Source organism: Lingula anatina, chromosome 3 (genome assembly GCF_051362555.1).
Source record: "Lingula anatina isolate TDL-2025a chromosome 3, LinAna3.0, whole genome shotgun sequence".
Lineage (NCBI taxonomy): Eukaryota > Metazoa > Brachiopoda > Lingulata > Lingulida > Lingulidae > Lingula > Lingula anatina.
This window is the reverse complement of record NC_141769.1, coordinates 19699866-19726027: the sequence shown is the minus strand read 5'-3', so window position 1 is coordinate 19726027 and position 26162 is coordinate 19699866. Positions and strand designations below refer to the sequence as shown.

The following is a 26162-nucleotide window of genomic DNA, read 5'->3' as shown; positions in this document are numbered from 1 at the left end:
GTTATATAAGAAACTAGTAGAAGTGGTTTACTTGCATTGTCGGGAATCCACCCTCGCTTTATGTGCCACTTCAAGGAAATATTTTGAAGTTCTGCCCGATTTAAACACATTACAGCCAAAAACAGAGTCTGTCAAATGTGATTTTCCTTACCCTACTTCTCAGAAGAGTATCAACAGCCACAACGATATTCATTTTTTAATGATCATTTATTTTGCCTTGAAATAAATATGAAAGAGGGATCACTATCAGCTGCAGTAAGCTGTGAACAGCCTGATCTTCCATCACCTGATTCTTGATAAATAATTTTTCCAAAAGCAATTTTAAATATACCAAACAAAGGCTGGACCAGGTTCATGGTTATTAAGCTTAACAAGAGATAAGACAATCACTTCTTGAACAAAAACTATTCAATGCACTTATATACTTTCCATAACAACAAACCCTTGATTTTTGGAAGTAGACAAAACATTTTAAAAACAATTGAACAGGAAATGAGCAAAGTAAAATAATTGTTGAGTGATATTATCTTAAAGCGACCAAACAGAATTTCAAAGATTTAAAATTTTAAAAACATATCAAAAAGATATACCATGTTAACATGACTGAAATACTTTTTTTTTACGCAGTGACCTCAAATCCACAAACTCTAAATGAAAATTTCTAATGATAATGATTATCCATGTTACTGTGATCTGGATGCTTTTAAGGTGGTTAACAACCACATTATGTAATTTTTGTAATTGTTAGTAGAATAAATTCCAAGAAATCCACATGAAAATATTTCAAATAAAGGCCACAGCAACTCAAAAACAAGACAGATAATATCAACAATTATTAGTATATACAATGATATACAATCTATACACTACAGTATATAAAATAATATGTCTTCTTGGTGTAGATATTATTGGTTTACATACATGATTTTTTAAAACAGTAGCTGTCAATGTCTAAAGTCTCCGTCATGCTGATGGGTCCTGTAATATAATTCGTGAATACTTCACCCCTAGTTTTTTATCATTGCTGGTCGTTTAATGCAAAACCTTAAGTGTTGACTGGCTTTCTTATGTCAAAACTTAAAATATCACAAGTTTTTTTCCCATAATGTATTGACAGCTAAGCACTTTCCAGGCTCTTATATAATATACTGTGAAGTCGAATTCTAAACAATTTTCACATTGTAAATGGGTCACGACAATCAACGTGACTCGCAAGCTTTCGTCTCCATATCTCTTCATTGATTGCATGTAGCTCTTTTTATTATTACTAAACATCATGTCCAAGTCAGTCTGTTTAGATTTAACTGATGATATATCTGGTATTGCCTGTCCAGTAGAAGTACAGCTTAAGCCAAATAAGTAATGAGGAGAAAAAAAAAGCCCCTTGCAAAGTTGTGCACAACCCTGCATATACTCATAGGATTAAATCTGACTGAAGCAAATACATTTTTCCTTACCACTGCCCGCAGGTAGCAATTCAATAAATAAATTATTGTTATGTTGTGACTCTCGTATTGCTGTTGACTGTTAAAATCCATCATTCACAGAAAAAATAAATCAATGGCAGATTGGGAAGGGTGGCAGGGAAATTTGAGACAAAAAGCACTTTCTCTATTTCTATGCCCTTGTAAAAAAGGAATATAATTATTGACTGATTAAAAAAATATGAAGACAAGGAGGAGATGCTTGACAGGCCAGGTGGTTTCTTAAACACCATCGACATCCTAAGAGGGGGATTTTTATCATACTGATAAATGTGAAAACAAAAACAATCATGACACTGATTACAAAGGATGCAAAAAAGCACAACAGAAACAGTCAAGCTGTGTTGGTAGCATAGGAAGTCTGGGACATTCAATTTAGTACATTTATAATTTTTCCCATGATCCAAAGGCTAATTCCGATTCATTTATCCTAGATATTCAAATAATTTTGATCAAAATTTCTCTCTACGTGCATTGAATGTCCCTTATTTACGTTTTTACCAATCTGCATGATGCACCATGTACTAAACACTTCCTAGAAAACTGAACAACTACAGTATATTGCTGCTACAGTAACGCTAAGAAATGGTTGGTTTTAAACTTGTCTGTAAAATGCCGTTCTTCAAGTATAAGCAATCAGTTTCTGGTTCAGTCATTCAAAACATATGAGCTGGACTCAACAAGACCATGGTGATGTTCATCAGCTCTATGGTTGCTTGCAAGAAAGCAGTATCCAAACATGGAAGTATGTGGGAAAAATATGTAGAAGCTGGCAGATGTCAGGAGAAGTGAGAATTTACATTTCATAGTTTCAATAAAGTATATTTTAGTAGTAAAAAAAATCCCCCTATACTCTATCAGTGTTGATTGTATCTATTTTCAGAAACTGCCTGCTTCTCAAACATTCTCAACAATCTTTCCATCAGTCTCAAAAATTAAAATAAATGAATAAATAAACAAATATTTCAAGCTAGTTGTGCCTTGTGCCCCCCATCTCTCTTGCTCTGCCATTAACAGTCTTCTTTCTGTAAACTTTAGTTGACTATTTTTTCCATATCTCGGTTACCAGGTCCACTGCCTCTTTGTCCTCAGCCTCGTACCAGAACTAGTAACACCCTTCTTTCCAGCTCTCGTCACTATCTATACTGTTTTTAGATCCACTCCTCCCCGCTGCTGTCATGCCATAGTTATTCCTGCAACAAAAACCATGCAAACTTAGCTACAGAACATAACAAAAGACAAAACAAAATGTACAGTACTGTCGATAAATGCAGTAACACTCTGTTAACACATTTACCATGGAAGGAGCAAAATAAATTGGAGAGTATACTTGCAAGCAGTACTGTAATAGGCAAAGACAAAACTACATTACAATTAGTGAAGGGTTTTCTACTAACAGTATAAAGTCAAATGAAATATGAAAAGATGAAGATCACAGTACAACAGCAAACATTAGTGCCATTAATATTTGACAGTGCATCCCTCTCAATCTACTCTCAGACTCTAAGAGACTTAATCTAGTCTAGTCTAGTCTAAGAGACTGCAAATACTGATTCAATAAGGGGCTCATCTACAACAACAATAATAATAATAATAATAATAATAATAATAATAATAATAGTACAATTTTTTCAATTCTTTAAAGAGATCCACTACCAGTAAGACTGCCTGCATAATGAATGAGTCACTGTATTTGTGTGATAAGTAATTAATGCTGTGTTCCCACCAGGTCCAATTTAGACCCAACAGCCTGATACCAACTAACAACCAGGACTGAAGCCTGGTTGTCTGAAGGCCAGTCTGGACACCCTCAGAGGTTTTCTTTTCTTTCTTTCTTTCTTTTTTTTTTTTTTTGTTTGAATGAGTTTCCTTGGCACAGTATAAAATACAGTTTGTATAGAAAAATTAACTTAAAATTTATATAATTTAAGTAATATATGGAATTCATAACTACAAAAACAATAGCTAATCAATGCACAAGTATGTCTGAATACTTTATGAAGGTAACATGGAGTTTGTGGTAAAAGATTATTAAGTTGCTATCAGGCAGCTACACAATATCAGTTTCAGTATCCACAAATGTCAAATGAGGTCACACGTAACATATTATAGAGAAGTTCTGGAAAAAATTAGCGATGCAATTTTGTTATTGCCAAAATTATCTTACACCAAATCAATAACAATAAGTGGCTAAACACTTTTTCATTTTCTTTTGACAAACTGATCCATTCTAAGCATTTGATTTAGATATTTCTTTTCCAGCAGGAGGCAGTACTTCAATACATGCAAGTGATTCTTAAAAGTAACTTATCTTTTGTTGAGATAGGTTTATCGGTGAGGTACTGTTAATTGGTAGCAAATGTTCTTCACCACTGACAATTGCACCAAGAGACGGCAGTGCAGACTGGAGATGTTGGACTGACAGCATAACACATCTGCCAAGTTTCATAAAAACATAAGTATGTGACAAATGAATATTTGCTACCAATTAATTGTCTCTTTATTTCAAAGCAATCATTTGTTGTTGCTGCTGAAGTACCTCCTAGGCGAAGGAATTCCTGTTCTCCCTGGTCTTGGGATTCCCGTCTTGGGTCCAGGGATCCCACTTCCAGCAGGCGAAACTGGCCGCTTGGCCGGTTGTCTGAGACCACTAACTGCTGGTGACGTGGGTCGATACGTCGGAGAATGATTGACAGGCTCTTTCATTCCTGATGGGCGCTGTACTTGGGAAGCTTGGACTCTAAATGTTTCTGAGCCAGTGGCACTTGTTGGAGATTTTAAATTTGACGTCCCCTTGGAGAGATTTGGCAAACTTCTGCGATGAGGTTCTGAAATTATCAAAATAAGGGATTAAAATTTTGTACCCGAGGGGTAGAATAAAATTTTCAAATTCCATTTAAAATTATGTAACTTTACATAATACATCAAAACATCCCATCCATAGCATTATTATCATGATCATATTACTCACTTGCCTTTTAATCCTAAAGGCTTCAAATATCTTTCTTGTACTTCAACAGAACATTTTTCATAAACTCTTTCGAGGTCAATTTGGAAAACCAAATTTGCCACAAAAATATGAGATAGTAGCAAAAATGACTTTTCTTACCAAATAGAAAGACATCAGTAGACAGCAGAACACTTGAACGCAACCAATTTTTTTTCTGTTGTATTAACTTAAGCTTTACAAAAATTTCCTAACGCAAGTTTTCAAGTAACTTTAACAAATTTTCCAGTCTCAAAGCATCAGAAATCTACTGTATTTGCTTTTCTTCACAGCCTAGAGTAACCTACCCTTCTGTGTTTCTAGATACTGGCTTCCATATGGACTATCAGGTGGACTGCTCCCAGAGGACAGGGACCCTGTCGACTGGACTCCATTGCTCAGTCTTCTTAATGGTGGGTCTCCTGAAACACAGACAGGAACACTAGAATCCACACTGTATGTGTGACATATGGAATAGAATATAACTCTCTGACCTTCAAGATTTCAAAAACTGGGTGTTTGATATTAGATTTTTTTCTTTTTAGTCTTTTTGTGATGTATGTCTCTTCATAAAAGTCTCAAGGACCGTTTCGCTACCTTCAAATCTCCCTGGACTAGATCTGTTTGAACTTAATGGTGAGGAATTTTCTGCATCACTCAAAGATAGCGGTGGCACAGGTCCGGCTTTTACTTTGGCAGCTGAAATTTAAGGACAATAGCTTAAGAAATAAAAAAAATATATATATTCCACTATAATTATTAATATATAATATCAAAAATATGTCATTTTGGCTTTGGTTAGTTCAGCTTTCCAATATATTTTAAATCTTATCTGCAACAAATTTACATGGTTAGATAGGTCTATACTTACCAAGGACATTAGCAACCGATATGCTTTTTAATAAAAACATTAATTTTTTCAAGTATGCTTGGCCACCAGAACAAAATAAGCTGCAAATCAAATCCATTTAAAAATCCAATGACTGCTCTTTCACTTGATAAAACATGTGAAACAACATGTAAAACTTACTTCTCCTGGGAGACGTCAAAGGTGAAAAACTCTGCCTCAAACCTGTAGCAAATAAATTTTAAACCATAAGTTACTTTCAACATTGCACACGAAAATCACAGACGTGAAATTTTAGAAAGATGTCTATTCAAACCTCAGGACTTATATCAAGTTTTACAAATACCTAGACCTAATCATAAACCTGATATTTTAATAATAATAATATTATAGCAAATTAATTTGTTATCACATTCCTCCTGCAATCTCAGCCTGTCCTCCCCTTTTTATGTCCTGTGTAGGTATACTTTATTCCATGTCAAATGACATGCAATAACAAATTATAGGAACACAAACATAGTTTTCTTTTAACTAACTCTCTACAAGAATTCTACTTGGGCAGATCTGTAGGAACAGTTGGGGAAGGGGAGGGGGGGGGGTAAATTTTGGCTCTCCTTTCTAAATTCTTGGACTTACCAGCTGTCAGTCCCCCCCAAAAGAAAAAATATAATAATAATAATAATAATAATAAATACTGACAATATTCCTCTACTGTCTTCTCACTCAAATAGATTTTTTTAACTGAATCTTAGCTGTTATCACACTTGTCCCAGGTCAGGGTTAATGTTTTTTTCCTTATTCATATATATATATTTTTACATACTTTCTTCCTGTAATCTTGCCAGTTCTTGTATGTCATGCACGTCTATCTTATGTTGGTCTTCTTGCCCCTCAGTGACCACGCTGGACTTGAGGCCACTCTCCTTGCCATCTGTTGAATCACGCGTCTTCTTCGGCCGAGTAAAAGTTCCTGTATCTATCCTAGATCCTGGAAATATGAAAGTTAAATCATGAATATAACTTAACAAAAACGTGAGCTAACTTGCCTTATTTTAAGTACTAGTAAAGAATATCTAGTATTAACTGGTCTTGAAAACTTCAATATCTTTCAACGAGGAAATTTATTCATACAGCATGACTCTTACAAACAGTAAGATCTTTAAAGTTAATGTCATTGTATTCTGTTAACTTCAAGCATCATTGCTATAATAGTAACAGCATCACAAAGTGCAGAAGGCATTCCCTGAAGTGCACAATGCTGGGATATTCACGTCAAACAGAATTTTTTAAAAATATGCTCTGTGCAAAGGGAAAGTAACTAAAGCCACTAGTACTGGATGAGCAAAGGGAGACCATAGTGTGTTCAAACAGAAAGCAAGAAAATCACTGTTAAAGACTTCTGTGAGCAAAACAGCAAACATCATACAAATCCCAGCTACTAAATGTATGCCTCATACTACAAATTGCACTGACACTATATTTTGATCTCTGTTATATACAATACAGAAAAACAATAAGATATTGAAGACAATGACATGAGAACATTTATATTAAATATTGCAATAAATAAATAAATAAATAAATAAATAAATAAATAAATAAATAAATAATGGTAATAAAATAATAATCAAGCAGTGTGTGTACATGCTTGCATGTGCCGAAATTTATGCAGTGTACATACTGTTTAAATTTATGCTTCACTAAGAATACTAAATACATTATCATTCAACAATAAATCAGAGTCATACGCATATTCACATCAAACAAAACCCATGAAGACACAAGCACACTACAGCATAACTTACCCTGTTTTATTGCTAAAGTGGAGAACATGTGAAAACATTAATACACTTAGGTTAATAGCTATGTTAGATGTGAGAGCTGCGATAACTGCAAGATGTGATGACTGCAAGATGTGATAGTTGCGTTAATTGTGATAGCTGTATTGGATGTGATGACTGTGAGAGGTAATAGCTGTGAAAGCCCTGGAAGATGTAATAGCTATTTTCGATGTGATATCTGTGTTAGATGTGATAGCTGTTTAAGATGTGATAATTGCCCTAGCTGTGATGAGTGTGTTAGATGTGATAGCTATAGTGGCAAGTTGTTGTGATAAACAAGTTAGATGTGACAGCTATGGCATATTCTGTGTCTGCAGTATATTTTTCAAAGCACCTTCTTTGAAGACAAGAGCATAGAGCCTTGACCAATTCTGAGGTAAGTTAATTAATGTGATCAAGGGACAACCATCAAATAGTGTTAACAATTTTTGGCATCAAAATATTTTTTTTCGTAATTTAGAACATGATCATACATAAAGTGTTAGGATGCACTATGCAATACAAAACTCATTCAGATGGAAAAAATATAAACTAGAAACAACATATTTTATACTCAGATACCAAGACAATTTTTGATAAAATGGAGTGAAGATTATTTTCTAACAACAATCATTTTGCAAAAGACACTGTCCAGGATTGTTACCAAGAATTGATATCAAGTTGATTCTTTTTGTTTATGATCATTTCTATAAAGAGAAGTATTTTCCCACCACCACATTTAAGCATAAAAAACTCATCAAATGCAAAAAGATTAGTAAACTGTTGTAATGTGTAATGGTAATCACAACTAAATTACAAACTGCATCAACTAAATGTTTCTAGTCTTACCTATTAATGGCTGTTTAATATTTGGTATTGAACCACCCCCATTTACTACCGGGCTACTGTTACTAGAGCATCTACCAGGAGAACCAAATGGGCTTCTACTACCTGGAAACAAGGCACATTAAGTAAAAGAAAGAACTGCTACTGACATTTAAAATAACTAAGAAACAAATAACTACCAACAAATGTTTAAGACAAAAAAATTACAGATGGAAATATTAAAATTTTGATAACTGAGTGGTTTCAAGATTGTCCATGCCACAATTATAAAATAATGAAAAAAGGAAAGACAATCTGAAATTGCCTATGGTTATAAATAAAGTATTATGAATATATATAATTTATAAGCACATGTACGAACCTAAATGGCTAACTTGTCAGCATAATGTTACCCTTATAAACTAGGGCAACTACAAATGAATATTTGCTGTATGTCTAGTTTTGCAGCCTCATTCGTAATAGCATATGTATAAAACTAGAGCAATGTCATTACCTAGTCATGCTACATACTAACAAATGGCTTTTTTCATTTAATGTCACTAATACAGAACTTTTAGCTGAGCTTACAGTAGTTTTTATTTTTAATACATGTTGATGGTTCCCCATTTCCTGTGATCAGTAAAACGTGTTTTTAGAGTGCATTCCCAGAGATTTAGATCGATCCATCCAGATTGACCTAACTCCCTTGGGTTTCACGCTAAATTGCAGTCAGCCAAGCGCGCATGACAGTTAATTACCTCCTTACGGCTTATAGTTGGCGGGACAGACGCTTAAGCCGGCTAAGCTGACAGTAATCTAGTGAAACTCCCCACAGGGATAGATCGATCTAAAATCTGTGGGAATGGGGTCTTAGATTAAGCTGACTTGTTAGACCCTGTAATGTAATATGGCACATGGCACATTCTAGCTTATGTTTTTAACTACCAGTATCCAAACAGATTTCAAAACCATGTTGCTTGGAGTCTGCAGTACTAGTACAAAAGAGCCCTACTCAAATCTTCTCAGCGAACGTGCATCAAAAAACATCCATAAAAGCCCTGACAAAATATTCCAATTCTGTTTACCAGGATAACCTAGTTTAAGGTAACTTTACTCCCCCCCCCCCCCCCTCTTAAGTGGTGCTCAGGAAACACACCTTACCTGTAACACCCTAAAGTGCATTCACAACAGCCGACTAACAGATCCGCAGATCAAATATGACCAACCCACTTGAATGCTTGTTGTGTAATCCCTGCAGTGAATCTATTTAGTGTCTTTTTGAATATTAAGCAGAAAGCTTTTTAGTGGGTGACCATATTTGACCTGTAGATCTGTTAGATGCTATTCAGAATAGAAGATCTGAGTATCAACTGGTCCAAGGCTCAAATATGGCGGACCCTACATGAAAGGAAGACCACTTAATCCTGTAATGGTCTCTCCACCTCTGACACACCTCCGCACGAGTGTGGTCGAATGGAGCCGTGATCTTTTAATTAAAACTAGAGGATCAGAGAGGCGATACCGCCTCCGAATATTGTACCACCAGCTGGAGCAAGCGCATTCGTATAGACCCCCACATACACAAAATAAGGGACACAGCCACCAGTTTTGTGCTTGACAAGCTGTAAAAATGCAATCAACAAGAATTTTTAAACTATTGCAAAAAATATATATGGTACAATCAAATTCAAGTTCTTTGTAAGATAGGTCAAGGGTCAATTTCAAGGTCACAGTATATGACTTCCTATTCAAGTTCAAGAGTAACTATGGACCTATCTCTGTCAAGTTTGAAGTTAAAAGAGAAAGAAATTAGCAGAGTTCACTTCATGATAAAAAGTAGGTCAAAGGTCAATTTCAAGGTCACATTTAGATTGCCAGTATATGACTTCCTATTCAAGTTCAATAGTAACTACGGACCTATCTCTGCCAGTTTTGGATATAAAAGGAAAGCAAAATTTGCAAAGTTCAGTTCATGGTGAAAAGTAGGTCAAAGGTCAATTTTAAGGTCACATTTAGATTGCCAGTATATGACTTCCTATTCAAGTTCAATAGTAACTATGGACCTATCTCTGCCGGTTTTGGAGATAAAAGGGAAGCAAAATTTGCAAAGTTCAGTTTATGGTGAAAAGTAGGTCAAAGGTCAATTTTAAGGTCACATTTAGATTGCCAGTATATGACTTCCTATTCAAGTTCAATAGTAACTACGGACCTATCTCTGCCAGTTTTGGAGATAAAAGGAAAGCAAAATTTGCAAAGTTCAGTTCATGGTGAAAAGTAGGTCAAAGGTCAATTTTAAAGTCACATTTAGATTGCCAGTATATGACTTCCTATTCAAATTCAATACTAACTATGGACCTATCTCTGCCAGTTTTGGAGATAAAAGGGAAGCAAAATTTGCAAAGTTCAGTTTATGGTGAAAAGTAGGTCAAAGGTCAATTTTAATGTCACATTTAGATTGCCAGTATATGACTTCCTATTCAAGTTCAATAGTAACTACGGACCTATCTCTGCCAGTTTTGGAGATAAAAGGAAAGCAAAATTTGCAAAGTTCAATTCAAGGTGAAAAGTAGGTCAAAGGTCAATTTCAAGGTCACATTTAGATTGCCAGTATATGACTTCCTATTCAAGTTCAATAGTAACTACAGACCTATCTCAGCCAGTTTTGGAGATAAAAGGAAAGCAAAATTTGCAAAGTTCAGTTCATGGTGAAAAGTAGGTCAAAGGTCAATTTTAAGGTCACATTTAGATTGCCAGTATATGACTTCCTATTCAAGTTCAATAGTAACTACGGACCTATCTCTGCCAGTTTTGGAGATAAAAGGAAAGCAAAATTTGCAAAGTTCAGTTCATGGTGAAAAGTAGGTCAAAGGTCAATTTTAAGGTCACATTTAGATTGCCAGTATATGACTTCCTATTCAAATTCAATAGTAACTATGGACCTATCTCTGCCAGTTTTGGAGATAAAAGGGAAGAAAAATTTGCAAAGTTCAATTCATGGTGAAAAGTAGGTCAAAGGTCAATTTCAAGGTCACATTGAGATTGCCAGTATATGACTTCCTATTCAAGTTCAATACTAACTATGGACCTATCTCAGCCAGTTTTGGAGATAAAAGGGAAGCAAAATTTGCAAAGTTCAGTTTATGGTGAAAAGTAGGTCAAAGGTCAATTTTAAGATCACATTTAGATTGCCAGTATATGACTTTCTATTCAAGTTCAATAGTAACTATGGACCTATCTCTGCCAGTTTTGGAGATAAAAGGGAAGCAAAATTTGCAAAGTTCAGTTCATGGTGAAAAGTAGGTCAAAGGTCAATTTCAAGGTCACAGTAAGATTGCCAATATATGACTTTCTATTCAAGTTCAATAGTAACTATGGACCTATCTCTGCCAGTTTTGGAGATATAAGGGACTAAATGTTATAATTTTGGAGTTACCATAATGTGCCTTAAATTTCGTACAGAAAAAATTAATTAAAATAAAGAAAATGTCATTTTGGTCAAAATTCTTGAAATAGGAGGTGCTCTGAAGTTTCAGAAGTTCAAATTTGATGAAATAATGTCATTTTTGAACACAAGTTGTCTGCTTTGCCAAGCCTTATGTTTTATTTTTCCAGAGTTCAAAATTTATTATCCATTACCGTACTGCACATTTTGCTTTTACCACCAATATGTACTTTTTGATACAGCATAACTCGAAAACCGTATGGAATACAAAAAAACCGAGACCACTTCCAGTGTTGGGCTTTACATGCTCTACAAAATGCAAAAAAGAATGGGTCTCTAGCATTAATGGTTCCCGAATTAGAGACAGTTTTCAGTTTCGGTATCTTATGGCCGCTACTCCGGTGAAAATGCACCGATTGACCCCAAATTCATGGAGATGAAAGATGACCTGAAGGGTAACACTTTTCAATAATATCATTGATTAAGTCTGTGTAGTGTCTGAATAACAGGGCAAAAAAAATTTTTTTCGTAAAAAATTTCATTTTTTTGAAAATTTTGACCCATTTGACCTTGAAGTAAAGGTCAAAGGTCAAATCCATGGGTATATTTGAAATCTACACATATGAGTTTTGGAAAGCCGTCTATAGAAATTTTTCCCATAACTCCTTCCGTAGGGTAGATAATTAGCATTTAATTTTGCCATTTTTAGACAAGGGTGCATTGTAATGAGTGCCACACCCAGACCCCAATACCGACAAAGCCCAAATTTTACGTGGAACGAGTTGAGATTATAGGTGACCTAAATCCATGAGATGGGTACGGGGGCCCTTACCGTCTAGGAGGAGAAGCGGTAACGGTAGCCGTCCGGCGGAGCCGGCGGAACGATCCGGACGGGACCGAAACCATGTGTACCGCCAGCGCTAACGCTGGTGGTACAATTACTGTCTCTCTCCAGGGAAGCGTAAGGAGATGTGTAAGAGGCCTTGGACCAGTTGACACTTCAATTCTAAATGGCCCCTAACAGATCTGCGTATCCGCAGTTGTGATTGGGGTCCTAGATATGCCACAGTCTACCCAAACTTACTTCTGGCTAGTTCTTCCAGGCGTCCCACGAGAGACCTCCTGGCGCTCTCCACCTCGGGACTCGGGTGGTCGAACACGTGCCTCATCCACTTGTACGGGCTCACATTGCGATCCTGGGGACTAGGTCTTTTGGGGGAGGTATATAACCTGAAAATAAGTTCAAAATTATTTAAGATCATGCTATCATGAAATTGGAGTTAAGCTTCACCTCTTCAATATAAAATATGACCAGGGTTGTATTGCGGCCACAGGGACAGTATCTGTAGTGTACTAGTAAGGCTGGGTATACAACTTGAAAAATTATACTGTAACAATGAATTTGAATGAAAAATATCAAAATTTGAGATAAGTAGTTTGTTAAGGATAACACTGTAATTAAAAGTGTGGACAGGGGTTGGTACCCGGAACATGGCTATCCTCTTTTAACCTGACCAAGATATATCAATATGTAACATATCAATAAACAGCTTATTTCAACAGCTATTCAATTCATCTTCACTATCTACACCCTTTATCAAGTGGATAGGAAAGTAATAAAATAAAATACCAAATGAATATCTATTATCATACTTAATGTTCCTTAAATGTTATTCATATAGAGTATAAACTATAAGCATGGACCAGTGTGGGATTTTTGCCAATCTGAGGAGATCAGCAGTAATACATTAATCAAAATTTCAAGATCGAAGATTTCTCAGTGGTGACAATAGCTCATTTAGAATTTATGTCAACTTAACCCTCATCCACAAGGAAATGGAACCCTACGTAAACCCTGAAACCGGGCCTCAGAGGCCCGGTGTACCATGGAAATCTGACTCCCATCAAAAAACATTCAAAAATCTAATTTAATTTGGGTAAATGACTATGATCTTGTAGTATGCATAATGGAGGACACATTGGCACTTTTTGTTAGTTTGCAGGTGAAAATTTTCATGAAAAAAAAAAAAAAAATTAAAGATTTGTATTTTACCACCCAAGGACTCCCCAATGAAAAAGCTATTTATTTGACATTTGATGACCATTTCAACATCTTTTCTTTGAGGATACTTTATGAGGAATATATTGAATTAGTACTTGAAAGTTTAATGGTTAAAAAATTGGGTGAAAAAAATAATAATAATAAAAAACACATTAAAAAATAAGAACAAGGCAGCAAAGCTGTCAAATGTACAGACAAAAAACAGAAAATAAAGATGCAAAATAGGTCATTTTGTCAATTTTGATGCAATAATAAATCATGCTTATAATAGCACTGTCAGTCAACACTGAATTCTAATCATGCACAACAGGTACCATGGTCAATAACAGGAGCGAACCCAGAGATATTTTCTGATAGTATTCCAAAGTATCTATGTTGATCCATCCCCCATTTTTATGGTCTTCCAACAGAAAAAAAATAGATACCAGTCAATATAAACTTAATAACCTGACCATCTTCCGGAAGACCCAGAAGATGGTCTCAATCCACCCCTTCAATAAGATTACAGTTTCAGGATCATGAGAGTTCAAATTCACATGATGAAAGTCTCAATTTTTGAAAAATGATGACAGTGCATAAAATAATATTACATAATGTTTAAAGACATAAAAAACAATACAACTGCTTACGTGGAAATAAAGACAAGACAGCACGGTTCTGAAATGTTTTTTTCCCCATTTTTAACAATTTTTTAACATAAAACAAAATTAACAGTTTACTGCCATTTTTATATGATCAACTAAGAAAATTGATGAGATGGGAAAAATATCAATAGAACAGTGTTAAATGTCCAATTTCCTCCATTCTGAGATTCTGAACATAGTGAATGATTAAATCTGACAAACTGCAATGATATGAGTTTATTTCCATTTTTGACACTTTTTTACACAATACATGATAACAAGTTTACCATCATTTTTACTAAATCAACTAACAATGTTGTAAAGATGCAGGAAATGTCAAACAAACGCTTTTACATATCTTATTAGTTTAATAATAAGACTGTTAACATGCCTAAGAAATGAATCTGAGGAAATGTGAAAAAACAGAATACCTTCAAAAATATTGGCACGATTATGCTGGTTTACGAACTCAACATGCATTTTAGCAAAACTGACCACTCCTATGACTTTCATGACAATTGGCCCATCTGTTTTTCTTATATTGTGTTTACAGTGTTGCATATATGCTGAAAAGTGTAAAAAACAGCATAACTACTAAAATAAGAAGTTTACCATCATTTTTACATAATCAACTAACAATGTTGTAAAGATGCAGGAAATGTCAAACAAACACTTTTACGAATCTTATTAGTTAAATAATGAGACTGTTAACATGCCTAAGAATTGAATCTGAGGAAACGTGAAAAAACAGCACAACTTATAAAATAATGGCCCGATTATGCTGATTTTCAAACTTGACCTACGTTTTAGTAAGATTAATTACTCCTGTGAGTTTCATGACAACAGGTCTATCGGGTTTTCCTTGAAATGTGTTAACAGTGTTGCACATATGCTGAAAAGTGAAAAAAACAGCATAACTACTAAAATAGTGGCCTGATCATGCCGATTTTCGAACTTGACCTGCGTTTTAGTAAGATTGATTACCCCTATGAGTTTCATGACAACAGGCCTACCGGTTTTTATTGAAATGTGTTAACGATGTTGCATATATGCTGAAAAGTGAAAAAATAGCATAACTTCTACAATAATGGCCCGATCATGCTTATTTTCGAACTTAACCTGCATTTTATGAATACTCATCAGCTCTGTAAATATAAAGCCAAAAAGTAAAACTGTCTTCCACTTACGGTGTTAACGCTGAAAGTGCACAGCGACGGTGACGGCAACATGATTGGCGACGGCGACGACAGACGCAGGTGGCCTCATAATAAAATATACGTATCGTGGATTTTCAGAAAATGTGACTAGCATGGGTCTTCAAGCCCGTGGAGGTTCTAAGTCACACCTTGAAAATGCCAATATGTGAACAAGGCAGCAAAGCTGTCAAATGTACAGACAAAAAACAGGAAATAACTATGCACAAAATAGGCTACTGTCAATTCTGATGCAAAAGTACATTATGTTAAACTGCAAATTCAACATCAAATTTTAATTATGCTCAACAGGTAATACCAATGTAAGTAAAATGTGTAACAAGTTCACACTTTGTATATGTATAACTTCCAGAAAAAGAAGCCAATTAGACTGCTTTTCCAACTCAGGCTGCATTTAAGTCCTGTATTTCTTTTTTTTTTGAAAGTAAGGCAATCATAAGTAACATGATTTTCCCATAATGGTCCTCATGGCAGCAGTGCCCAAAATACTTTTTTTCAAATTTTGATGCAATATTACATAATGTTTAACAGCATAATGACCATCAATTTTAATAATAAAATATTAGTATTATGGATATTCAGAAAATGTGACTAGCAAAGGTCTTCAGGCCCATGGAACTTCAAGTCACAACTTGAAAATGCCAAAATGTAAACAAGACAGCACTGTTCTGAAATGTTTTTTTTTTATTTTTTATAATTTTTAACATAACACAAAATAAACAGTTAACTGCCATTTTTATATGATCAACTAAGAAAATTGATGAGATGGGGAAAATATCAATAGAGCAGTGTTAAATGTCCAATTTCTTCCATTCTGAGATTCTGAACATAGTGAATGATTGAATCTGACAAACTGCAATGATATGAGTTTATTTCCATTTTTGAAACTTTATTACACAATACATGATAACAAGTTTACCATCATTTTTACATAATCAACTAATAATGTTGTAAAGATGCAGGAAATGCCAAACAAACACTTTTACGTATCTTATTAATTAAATAATGAAACTGTTAACATGCCTAAGAATTGAATCTGAGGAAATGTGAAAAAACGGCATTTTTTTAAAATAATGGCCCGATTATGCTGTTTTTTTTAACTCAACCTGCGTTTTAGCAGGAATGACCACTCCTGTGAGTTTAATGACAATTGGCCTGTTTTTCTTATATTGTGTTTACAGTGTTGCATATATGCTGAAAAATGAAAAAACAGCATAACTACTAAAATAGTGGCCCGATCATGCTGATTTTCGAACTTGATCTGCATTTTATGAATATTCATCAGCTCTGTAAATATACAGTCAAAAAGTAAAATTGCCTTCCACTTATCGTGTTTACAATGAAAGTGCACGGCACCAGCGACAGTGACGACGGCGACGACAGACGCAGGTGATGGCAATATGTACAGACACATCTGTACATATTTACTGTACTGTTTGAGAACAGTAAGTGACATGGTTTTTCTTAAATGCTCATCATGGGAGCAGTGCCCAAAATAGATTTTTTTCAAATTTTGATGCAATATTACATAATGTTTAACAGCATAATGACCATCAATTTCTAATAATAAAATATTAGTATCATGGATATTCAGAAAATGTGACTAGCAAAGGTCTTCAGGCCCATGGAACTTCAAAGTCACAACTAGAAAATGCCAAAATGTAAACAAGACAGCACTGTTCTGAAATGTTTTTTTTTTTCCATTTTTAACAATTTTTTAAACATAAAACAAAATTAACAGGTTACTGCCATTTTTATACGATCAACTAAGAAAATTGATGAGATGGGAAAAATATCAATACAACAGTGTTAAATGTCCAATTTCCTCCATTCTGAGATTCTGAACATAGTGAATGATTAAATCTGACAAACTGCAATGATATGAGTTTGTTTCCATTTTTGAAACTTTATTACACAATACAAGATAACAAGTTTACCATCATTTTTACATAATCAACTAATAATGTTGTAAAGATGCAGGAAATGTCAACCAAACACTTTTACATGTCTTATTAGTTAAATAATAAGACTGTTAACATGCCTAAGAATTGAATCTGAGGAAATGTGAAACAAGACAGCACTGTTCTGACATGGGTTTATTTCCATTTTTAACACTTTTTTTAACATAAAACAAAATAAACAGTTTACTGCCATTTTTATAGCATCAACTAAGATAATTGATGAGATGGGAAAATATCAATAGAATAGTGTTAAATGTCCAATTTCCTCCATTCTGAGATTCTGAACATAGTGAATGATTGAATCTGACAAACTGCAATGATATGAGTTTATTTCCATTTTTGACACTTTATTACACAATACACGATAACAAGTTTACCATCATTTTTACATAATCTACTAACAATGTTGTAAAGATGCAGGAAATGTCAAACAAACACTTTAATGTATCTTATTAGTAAAATAATAAGACTGTTAACATGCCTAAGAATTGAATCTGAGGAAATGTGAAAAAACAGCATAACTTCTAAAATAATGGCCCGATTATGCTGATTTTCGAACTCAACCTGCGTTTTAGTAAGATTGACCACTCCTGTGAGTTTAATGACAATTGGCCCATCTGTTTTTCTTAAATTGTGTTTACAGTGTTGCACATATGCTGAAAAAAGGAAAAAACAGCATAACTACTAAAATAGTGGCCCGATCATGCCCATTTTCGGACTTGACCTGCGTTTTAAAAAGATTGATTACTTCTCTGAGTTTCATGACAACAGGCCTAACGGTTTTCCTTAAAATGTGTTTACAGGGTTGCATATATGCTGAAAAGTGAAAAAACAGCATAACTTCTACAATAATGGCCCGATCATGCTGATTTTCGAACTTGACCTGCGTTTTATGAATATTCATCAGCTCTGTAAATATAAAACCAAAAAATAAAACTGTGTTCCACTTATCGTGTTTACAGTGAAAGTGCACGGCGACGGCATCGCCATCGGCATCGGCATCGGCATCGGCGACGACGGCGACGACAGACGCAGGTGATGGCAATATGTACAGACACATCTGTGTCTGTACATAAAAATTAAATTTTCACAAAAAACTGATTAACTGCCAAAAAAATTTACCAAATAGACTGCATTGCCCACTGAAGCTTTATTTAAGTCCCATGTTTCTTCCTGTAAGTTTGAGAACAGTAAGTGACATGGTTTTCCTTAAATGGTCATCATGGGAGCAGTGTCCAAAATAGGGGTGTCTTCAAATTTTGATGCAATATTACATAATGTTTAACAGGATAATTACCATCAATTTTTAATAATAAAATATTAGTATCATGGATATTCAGAAAATGTTCCTAGCAAAGGTCTTCAGGCCCAAGGAACTTCAAAGTCACACCTTGAATATGCCAAAATGTAGACAAGACAGCACTGTCCTGAAATGTGTTTTTTTCCATTTTTAACAATTTTTTAACATATAACAAAATTAACAATTTACTGCCATTTATATATGATCAACTAAGAAAATTGATGAGATGGGAAAAATATTAATAGAATAGTGTTAAATGTCCAATTTCTTCCATTCTGAGTTTCTAAACATACTGAATTATTGAATCTGACAAACTGCAATGATATGAGTTTAATTCCATTTTTGACACTTTATTACACAATACACCATAACAAGTTTACCATCATTTTTACGAAATCAACTAACAATGTTGTAAAGATGCAGAAAATGTCAAACAAACACTTTTACATTTCTTATTAATTAAATAATGAAACTGTTAACATGCCTAAGAACTGAATCTAAGGAAATGTGAAAAAACAGCATAACTTCTAAAATAATGGCCCAATTATGCTAATTTTCAAACTCAACCTGCATTTTAGTAAGATTGACCACTCCTGTGAGTTTAAATGACAATTGGCCTATCTGTTTTTCTTATATTGTGTTTACAGTGTTGCATATATGCTAAAAAGTGAAAAAACAGCATAACTACTAAAATAGTGGCCCGATCGTGCCGATTTTCGAACTTGACCTGCGTTTTAGTAAGATTGATTGCTCCTGTGAGTTTCATGACAACAGGCCTATCGGTTTTCCTTGAAATGTGTTAACAGTGTTGTATATATGCTGAAAAGTGAAAAAACAGCATAACTTCTACAATAAAGGCTCGATCATGCTGATTTTCGAACTTGACCTGGGTTTTATGAATATTCATCAGCTCTGTAAATATAAAGCCAAAAAGTAAAACTTTCTTCCACTTATCGTGTTAACGCTGAAAGTGCACGGCACCGGCATCGGCGACGGCATCGGCATCGGCGACGACGGCGACGACAGACGCAGGTGATGGCAATATGTACAGACACATCTGTGTCTGTACATAAAAATTAAAGATTTGTATTCTAACACCCAATGACTCCCCTATGAAAAGGCTATCTATTTGATATTTGATGATCATTCTGACATCTTTTCTTTAAGGATACTTAATGAAGAATATATTGGAAATATTTGAAAGTTTGAATGGTAAAATACTGGGTATGCTATACGAAGAATTCAGTAAAAAGGCGATGGGGCCAATTTCTTGAGTTAAAAATGTAGCATTTTGACATGGAAGTGCAAAACCTACAGGTAGTAAGATGAATACTTGTTTTAAAAATATTCACCAAAATTTTCACCACCAAACTTTCAAATAATAACAAAATGTACATCTCTGTGCAAACTATGTAGTTTACCATCAAACCCAATAGTTTACCATCAAACTTTCAAATATTTCCAATTTTATCTTCATAAATTAAATTTAAAGGAAAGATGTAGAAATGATCATCCAATATCAAATAAATAGCTTTTTCAAAGGGGAGACAATGGGCGGTTAAGTGCACATTTTTAATTTTCATATTTTTTTTCATGAAAATATTCACCTGCAAACTTAAAAAAAAGTGCCAAAGTATCCTCCATTTTACATACTACAATATCACAGTCATATACTCAAATAAAATAAGATTTATGAACATTTGTGGTGGGGGAGTCAAATTTTCATGGGGAGTCGGATTTTCATTATGAAAATCTGACTGGGGGAGTCAGATTTTCATGTTACACCAGTCCCTTGCTCCCTTTACCTCCACCTGGGTGCATGAGTATACACTGTGTATGGAAAATGCAGAAAAACATTTTTTTCTCAAAATGGAAAGTTTCGCAAAGGTAGCGCAGTCTATCAGGTATGTAATAATGATAGATTTAAACTGACATCTGCATATCAGGTGACCGATTACTCATAAATAATAATTTCTCCAGGTTTTGAATCTTTCACAGGCAGATTTCATTGACCATACTGATAGTCATAGCATACATGATATTGCTTGTGTAAAACATTTTATAGCAAAGCTATTTGAGGTAACATGGACTTATTTATCCCATGTGGAAGTAAAATTATCAAGCGACCGGGCCTAAGAGGCCCGGTTTCCAGGAAATGGGACTAACTTTTGGAAAAGTTAATTTCTACATATGTTGTAAATTATTTCAAAACTAATTATTTATCCATTGATGGGGTATAATTTGCTTGAAGATTACATGAAAGGAACAGGCTCAAAACCTCATGCGAACGAAGAGAGAGCAAAAGATACATGGGTCCGGGCCTGCGAGGCCCCTGAAAGGTGATTGAGGGTTAATTTATTGTGGAATAATCCTACAAGACTTATCATTCTTGAAATACTTTTAGACTTAAACTATTACAGGGACGAGACCAGTCCTCACTGAAAAAGTAGGATCTGTTTTACACGATTCACAAGAATGATCCAAATGACCCTGAAAAAGTCAGAATTCCGACAAAAGTTGGAAGAGTCTCAACAGTGCTATTAGGTCTTCTACTTTAAGCAGTCGATTATGGATCTAGTAAGTTTTAGTAGCACCTGTAAGGGCCTATAACTGAAATTATTCAGTAAAACAGGGCACAGAACTGCCAGGACACTTTTCACCACTAACTGCAGACTACAGAGACAAACTAATTTCAAACACATTATTGTTCTTTATAAATTATATGAGACATAATTATAGAAATTAATGAAAATACACCTAGGCCAAACAATTATGTTGCATTGCCTAATGCATGCTTTTTTACCTGTAGCCATATATATACAGGCAATAATGCAATTAAGTCTCAATTACCATGCCCTGATCATGATCCCTGCCCTGACCAAGTCAAGTGCCCTATGGCAGAAATTAAGACCATTCACACCAGCACTGTACTGTCAATATTGTCCATTTTATTCCCATTCCCCATATAAATATTGATAAATGTGCATCTTCAATGAATGTACATATTATTGTCGCAAGATTTGAAGAAACTACCAGAAATTTTTTTTTGGATAAATATTGTCTGCTTTTATTCAATGTTGCACTGAACTTATTAATCTACCATTGTTTCTGAATAGAGCTACAAAATTCTGGTTGATTTGACAGTAAGTTGGGAAACTTTGGATTATCTTGGACAATATTCATTAGTCTAAGAACCTCTACTAGTGCAATTGCAGTTTCAAAAGGTAGAAATACAGATCATGGGCAAGTTTCATAAAGCTTGCTATCAATTGAATATGCACACAAGAGCTTCTTTTCTAAACAGGTCCCAGTCTCTTCCAGGACTAATGTCAGATCAGTGTTTTTTTTTTTTTAATTTGAGACTTCGACTGACTTATCTACTAACTGGCATAAAAAAAAACAATCAGTTAGTGTATACCAGTGTATACCATGGCAGTTAGCTTCCATGACATTATTATTGCTCTGTTATTCTATGTCTAAAATCCCAAAATCGGATCATTTTTTGCACTTGATTTAAGCAGAGTGAAAGAATACACGTTTCTTGTATTTCCCTTCTCATAAATTGCTGTTTTTTATTTAGCAGATAACTGCTAGTAATGTCATCAAGTCATAAGGATGTTACATGCCTTTAGGTCATGATCAAAATGAATGTATGCACAATGAATGTCAAGAACTTATAATACAAAAATCCTGTATGTAGTCCATTTAACACAGAAAATGTATCCTACTGGTTAAGTTCCCACCTCTTAAAAATTGTCTATTTCCCTAATTATTTCGTTATAATAGAAATTGCAGAGAAAGTACCATGAAAATACATGGGGGCATACTTTAAAGCTTTGGGAGTTGATAATGGAGGCTTAATCCAGAGAACATATAACCTTGATCTCAATCCAATATGATAGGAACAACATGTGAAAGCTTTCTATTGATTTGTGGCATATGTTCGCTTAGCTCAGGGTCAAATGGTTAGGCAACAGTATGCTACATGGGACAGCATTACAATGTTCAAATGTAAATGCTCTGAGTCACAATTCCAGATATATTCTGATCACCTCACTCTTTTATTTCTTGATGTGGCAGTCTTGGGGACTGGCCCGCTCTTCTCCAATTTTCCAGGGTTCTTAAATATTTGTAAGTGAGCAATGCAGTTTCCTTTCTCAATTACTAGACATGAATTTTTGCCACACACACACACACACACACACACACACACACACACATTTCGTAATGCACTGACTTACTTCAGATATTTCTTCAAAACCATAACTCACATTGGCACTAGTAAACTATTAATTATAAATGGTATATATGGCTTCATCCCAGTTCAAAATATAAGAAAAAGCACCTGCAGACAGGTAAATCGAGTGGAACTGTGAACAAACAAACTACTAGTACTCAATAAGTCAAGTCAACTCAGTCACCCTGATAAAATAAGGACAACATATACTGTCAATCCAACCTTAATTAATGTCCATGTTATTTTAATTTCACCATTCTTCCATAACAGGTGAGAAAATATGGCATAAAAACTTGTCATTATGAATTTTCTTGGAATCAGAAAACGGCATACTAGTAATTTACAGATAAATTATAGTTAAGGAAAAAGCTTATATATATATGTGCATATCTTGACATTAATTTACTTTTTAGAGCTTGTCTATATCAGAATGTTTACGTATTTATATATATGTTAAAGCAAAAAGAATGTTGTCCATGTCATAAACAAAAATAGAAAAGGCAAAAATAGTGTCTATAATAGTAAAGAGGTTACCAGACACAACACTGGCATGATAAGAACCTTTAATCTCCATTCCAATAATAATGAGTGCATGCAAGTTTATCATGACTTGTCTGCACCATGACGCAGATAAAGATTTAATTTTTGATCAAACATGTCTTGCATGTGTAATGTGCACTTTCCAGCTCACATTGGAGGTAATCTGTCTTTGATAATTTTGCTGTTTATATGAAGACCTGACATAATCTTAATTCAAGCTCAAATACTTCAAATATACACCAGAAAGAATCATATTGTACACTAAGCAGAAACAATTTTCAGTTATTATACATCTATATATTTATATAGCAAGCATACTATACGCATTTCAAATCACATACAGCATGATACCGTACTAGTTAATTTTAAGTTCCTAAATTTTGAATTTCTTTAAAACATGGGGCAAAATTTACCTATAATATAATAATAACCAGTTTTATCATTCAAAACCTTTTGAACACAGATGCTTAAATATATATGCCACCTTTAAAACATTAAAACATTTTAAAACTCCATACTAGTACATTAGTTTTGAGAAGAAAATTTAAATTTAGGTTCATGATTGAAAGCTTGTGTAACTGTTATCCAAATTCATGTTAAATTTTTGTGATCTAAAGGAAGTAGCTAAATTTGATCAATGACATTTCATTTGCATTTCCTGCAAATTCTCATATAAATTGCGTTATATATAGCTGTCAACCCACTCTGTTTGCTGATTTAAATAATTTTTTTCTTTCTCTTATTTTGTCATTTAGCTGTTTCTTTTTTTCTTTTTTTTTTTTTTTTTGTATATCTCTAATTGTTGTACTAGTTCACAGAGCTACTGTGAAGCTATCGCATGAATACCTTTCAACAGTAAACAATGTAGCTTCAGTGGCTCTGACACTCAGGGTATTTACAAATTGAACCTTACAAGAATTACTCGGACACACATCATGAAAAAAAAAAAACCCTGCAAGTACAAATTAAGATAATTTTCTCATGATCTAGAGAGAGAGAGAGAGAGAGAGAGAGAGAGAGAGAGAGAGAGAAAATAGTACAATGGCTGTATCATTAAGGTGCCTGCCAAAACTGTGCTGTGAGAAAGCACTCTGTAGAAAGAGTCTCTGGTGGGAAGCCAAGAGATAGTGCTTCAGAACCAAAGGTGATAAATTAAATGTCAGATGCCTCTTGCATCTATCATTTTATCTTTTTAAGTGCATATAAATACAGTAGATAAAACATCAAAAAGTGTATTTTTTTCCTTTTCTAAGTAAACATCTAATGAACACTTATGTGCACTTAATGAACAAAATCTATTACAGAGCAAGTCTTGACGAATTTCACAATGTGTACTAAGTAAGTTAAAATTTTTTTAAATTGCAATATTTATAATGATGTACAAGACTAATACTAGTTTTCTCCAAGCAATGACAGGAAATATTTGCACAACAGAACAATTCCTTAAGACCACAACCAACGTATCGTTATGAATTATTATTAAATTTAACCCTATTAAAATCAAATGGATGAAGTAATTTTCACTGACAGCAAATCAGTTGGAGCCTTGTCAAAGACACACACTGTCATTTTTTTGCAATCAGAAATTGACAGCCCTCAGGTTAAAGGATCAATCAAAAATGGCCTGGAAAAATCTTGATTCACTGGGTAGAGTGAGTAACTTAGTTAAATTTGACATGAAACATAATGAAATATATCAAAAATGTTTTCACTATCTGTTTATATAAAGTGTATTTGTCTCTTCCCTTAATTAAATAAAAATGACAAAAATAAGCAATTTTGTATTTGTTTGAGAATAATCAAACATTCAAAGTGATGGGCATGATGAAGCCCCAGGTTCAGCACTTCCAAGCATCCTCAGAACTAACTTACTTGTCCAGTTAGGCCCCGTTCACATGACAAATCCATTTTCTAAAAATCTATTTTCTATTTGCGGTCTGTGCCCTGAATACCCCGCGGCGTAATTACTGGCAGCGTGAGCAAGTTACTTCCAAAGCTGTAATTAATTCTTGGCTGCGCTCGGAGTGATCACAAGATACCGCGAATAGAAAATAGATTTTTAGAAAATAGATTTTTCATGTGAACTGAGTCTTAAACTACCTTAATTGACCAAATTCTGATATTACTTGCATCGACTAGCGTCGTGAATAGCATGACCATTGTGTTGCATTGGGTTGGAATCACAACGTATGTACCACTGATATATTTTACCAAACTGATGTTTTTAAAAATTTTAATTGCCTTAATTTTGGATAAAATGGAGTTGTGTTTCCACAGCTTATGACTCACCAAGAACACCCTGACTTACCAGCTATCTTCGTCTTCATCCCTAAAAACTTTTTCAAGATCTATCACATCCACTTCTTCTAAACTAGTATTTTTCTTGCTATTTATCCTGTGATTATTATCGTCTTTTAAAAGTGATTTGTCCTGATTTTTATCACTAAGTTTGGAAGAACTGTCCACCTGTGGTGGGTCTGTTTCTGTCAGATTCTGTCTACTTCGTAGGACTTCATTTTGCCGTTCCAATTTCTTTACAAGATCCTGCAGTTTCCGGACCTCTGCCTGCGGATCCACCGCAGTATCTGTCATATTGAATCACAGGTTTCTTTCCGACGACGTTATGAAATCAGCAGACAAAAGAATAGTATAGCAAAAGATAAAACGTTACCACTGTCGAAAAACTCCAACTTTAATCTGCCATTTTGTAATGTGCCCATGCGCAACAGGATGTTGTCAACGTGAGGAACTGTGGGAAGTCTACCGGCATGAGTGTAGCAGAAGGTTATTATTTTGGAAAATAAATCCATTTTCTCATGTC

At 34.4% G+C, this 26162-nt stretch overlaps 1 protein-coding gene across 3 annotated transcripts; it reads right to left on the bottom strand.

The window, feature by feature from the left end:
• Positions 1–389: 389 nt before the first annotated feature.
• On the bottom strand, positions 390–26073 carry LOC106156234 (SLAIN motif-containing protein 2). Of its 3 annotated transcripts, XM_013531380.2 has the most exons (10): positions 25650–26073; positions 12489–12634; positions 7987–8088; positions 7123–7134; positions 6141–6305; positions 5501–5542; positions 5068–5169; positions 4779–4892; positions 4024–4312; positions 390–2677 (listed from the first exon to the last, which is right to left on the bottom strand). In XM_013531380.2, exons 1-10 carry the CDS (start codon positions 25931–25933, stop codon positions 2590–2592), a joined length of 1344 nt encoding a protein of 447 aa, XP_013386834.2. In that variant the 5' UTR covers positions 25934–26073; the 3' UTR covers positions 390–2589. The 3 variants fall into 3 exon arrangements, with proteins under 3 accessions (XP_013386834.2, XP_013386835.2, XP_013386836.2); XM_013531381.2 differs by lacking the exon at positions 7123–7134 and having other exon boundaries at positions 25650–26072; XM_013531382.2 differs by lacking the exons at positions 7123–7134; positions 7987–8088.
• Positions 26074–26162: the final 89 nt, after the last annotated feature.

Excerpts from the sequence above, each read along its gene's own strand:
- LOC106156234 (XM_013531380.2), bottom strand. The coding sequence starts at position 25,933 with ATGACAGATACTGCGGTGGATCCGCAGGCAGAGGTCCGGAAACTGCAG. Across the intron at positions 8,089-12,488 it reads CCTGGAAGAACTAGCCAGAA|GTAGTAGAAGCCCATTTGGT; the intron begins GTAAGTTTGGGT and ends CCTTGTTTCCAG. Across the intron at positions 4,893-5,067 it reads TAGTCCAGGGAGATTTGAAG|GAGACCCACCATTAAGAAGA; the intron begins GTAGCGAAACGG and ends TCTGTGTTTCAG.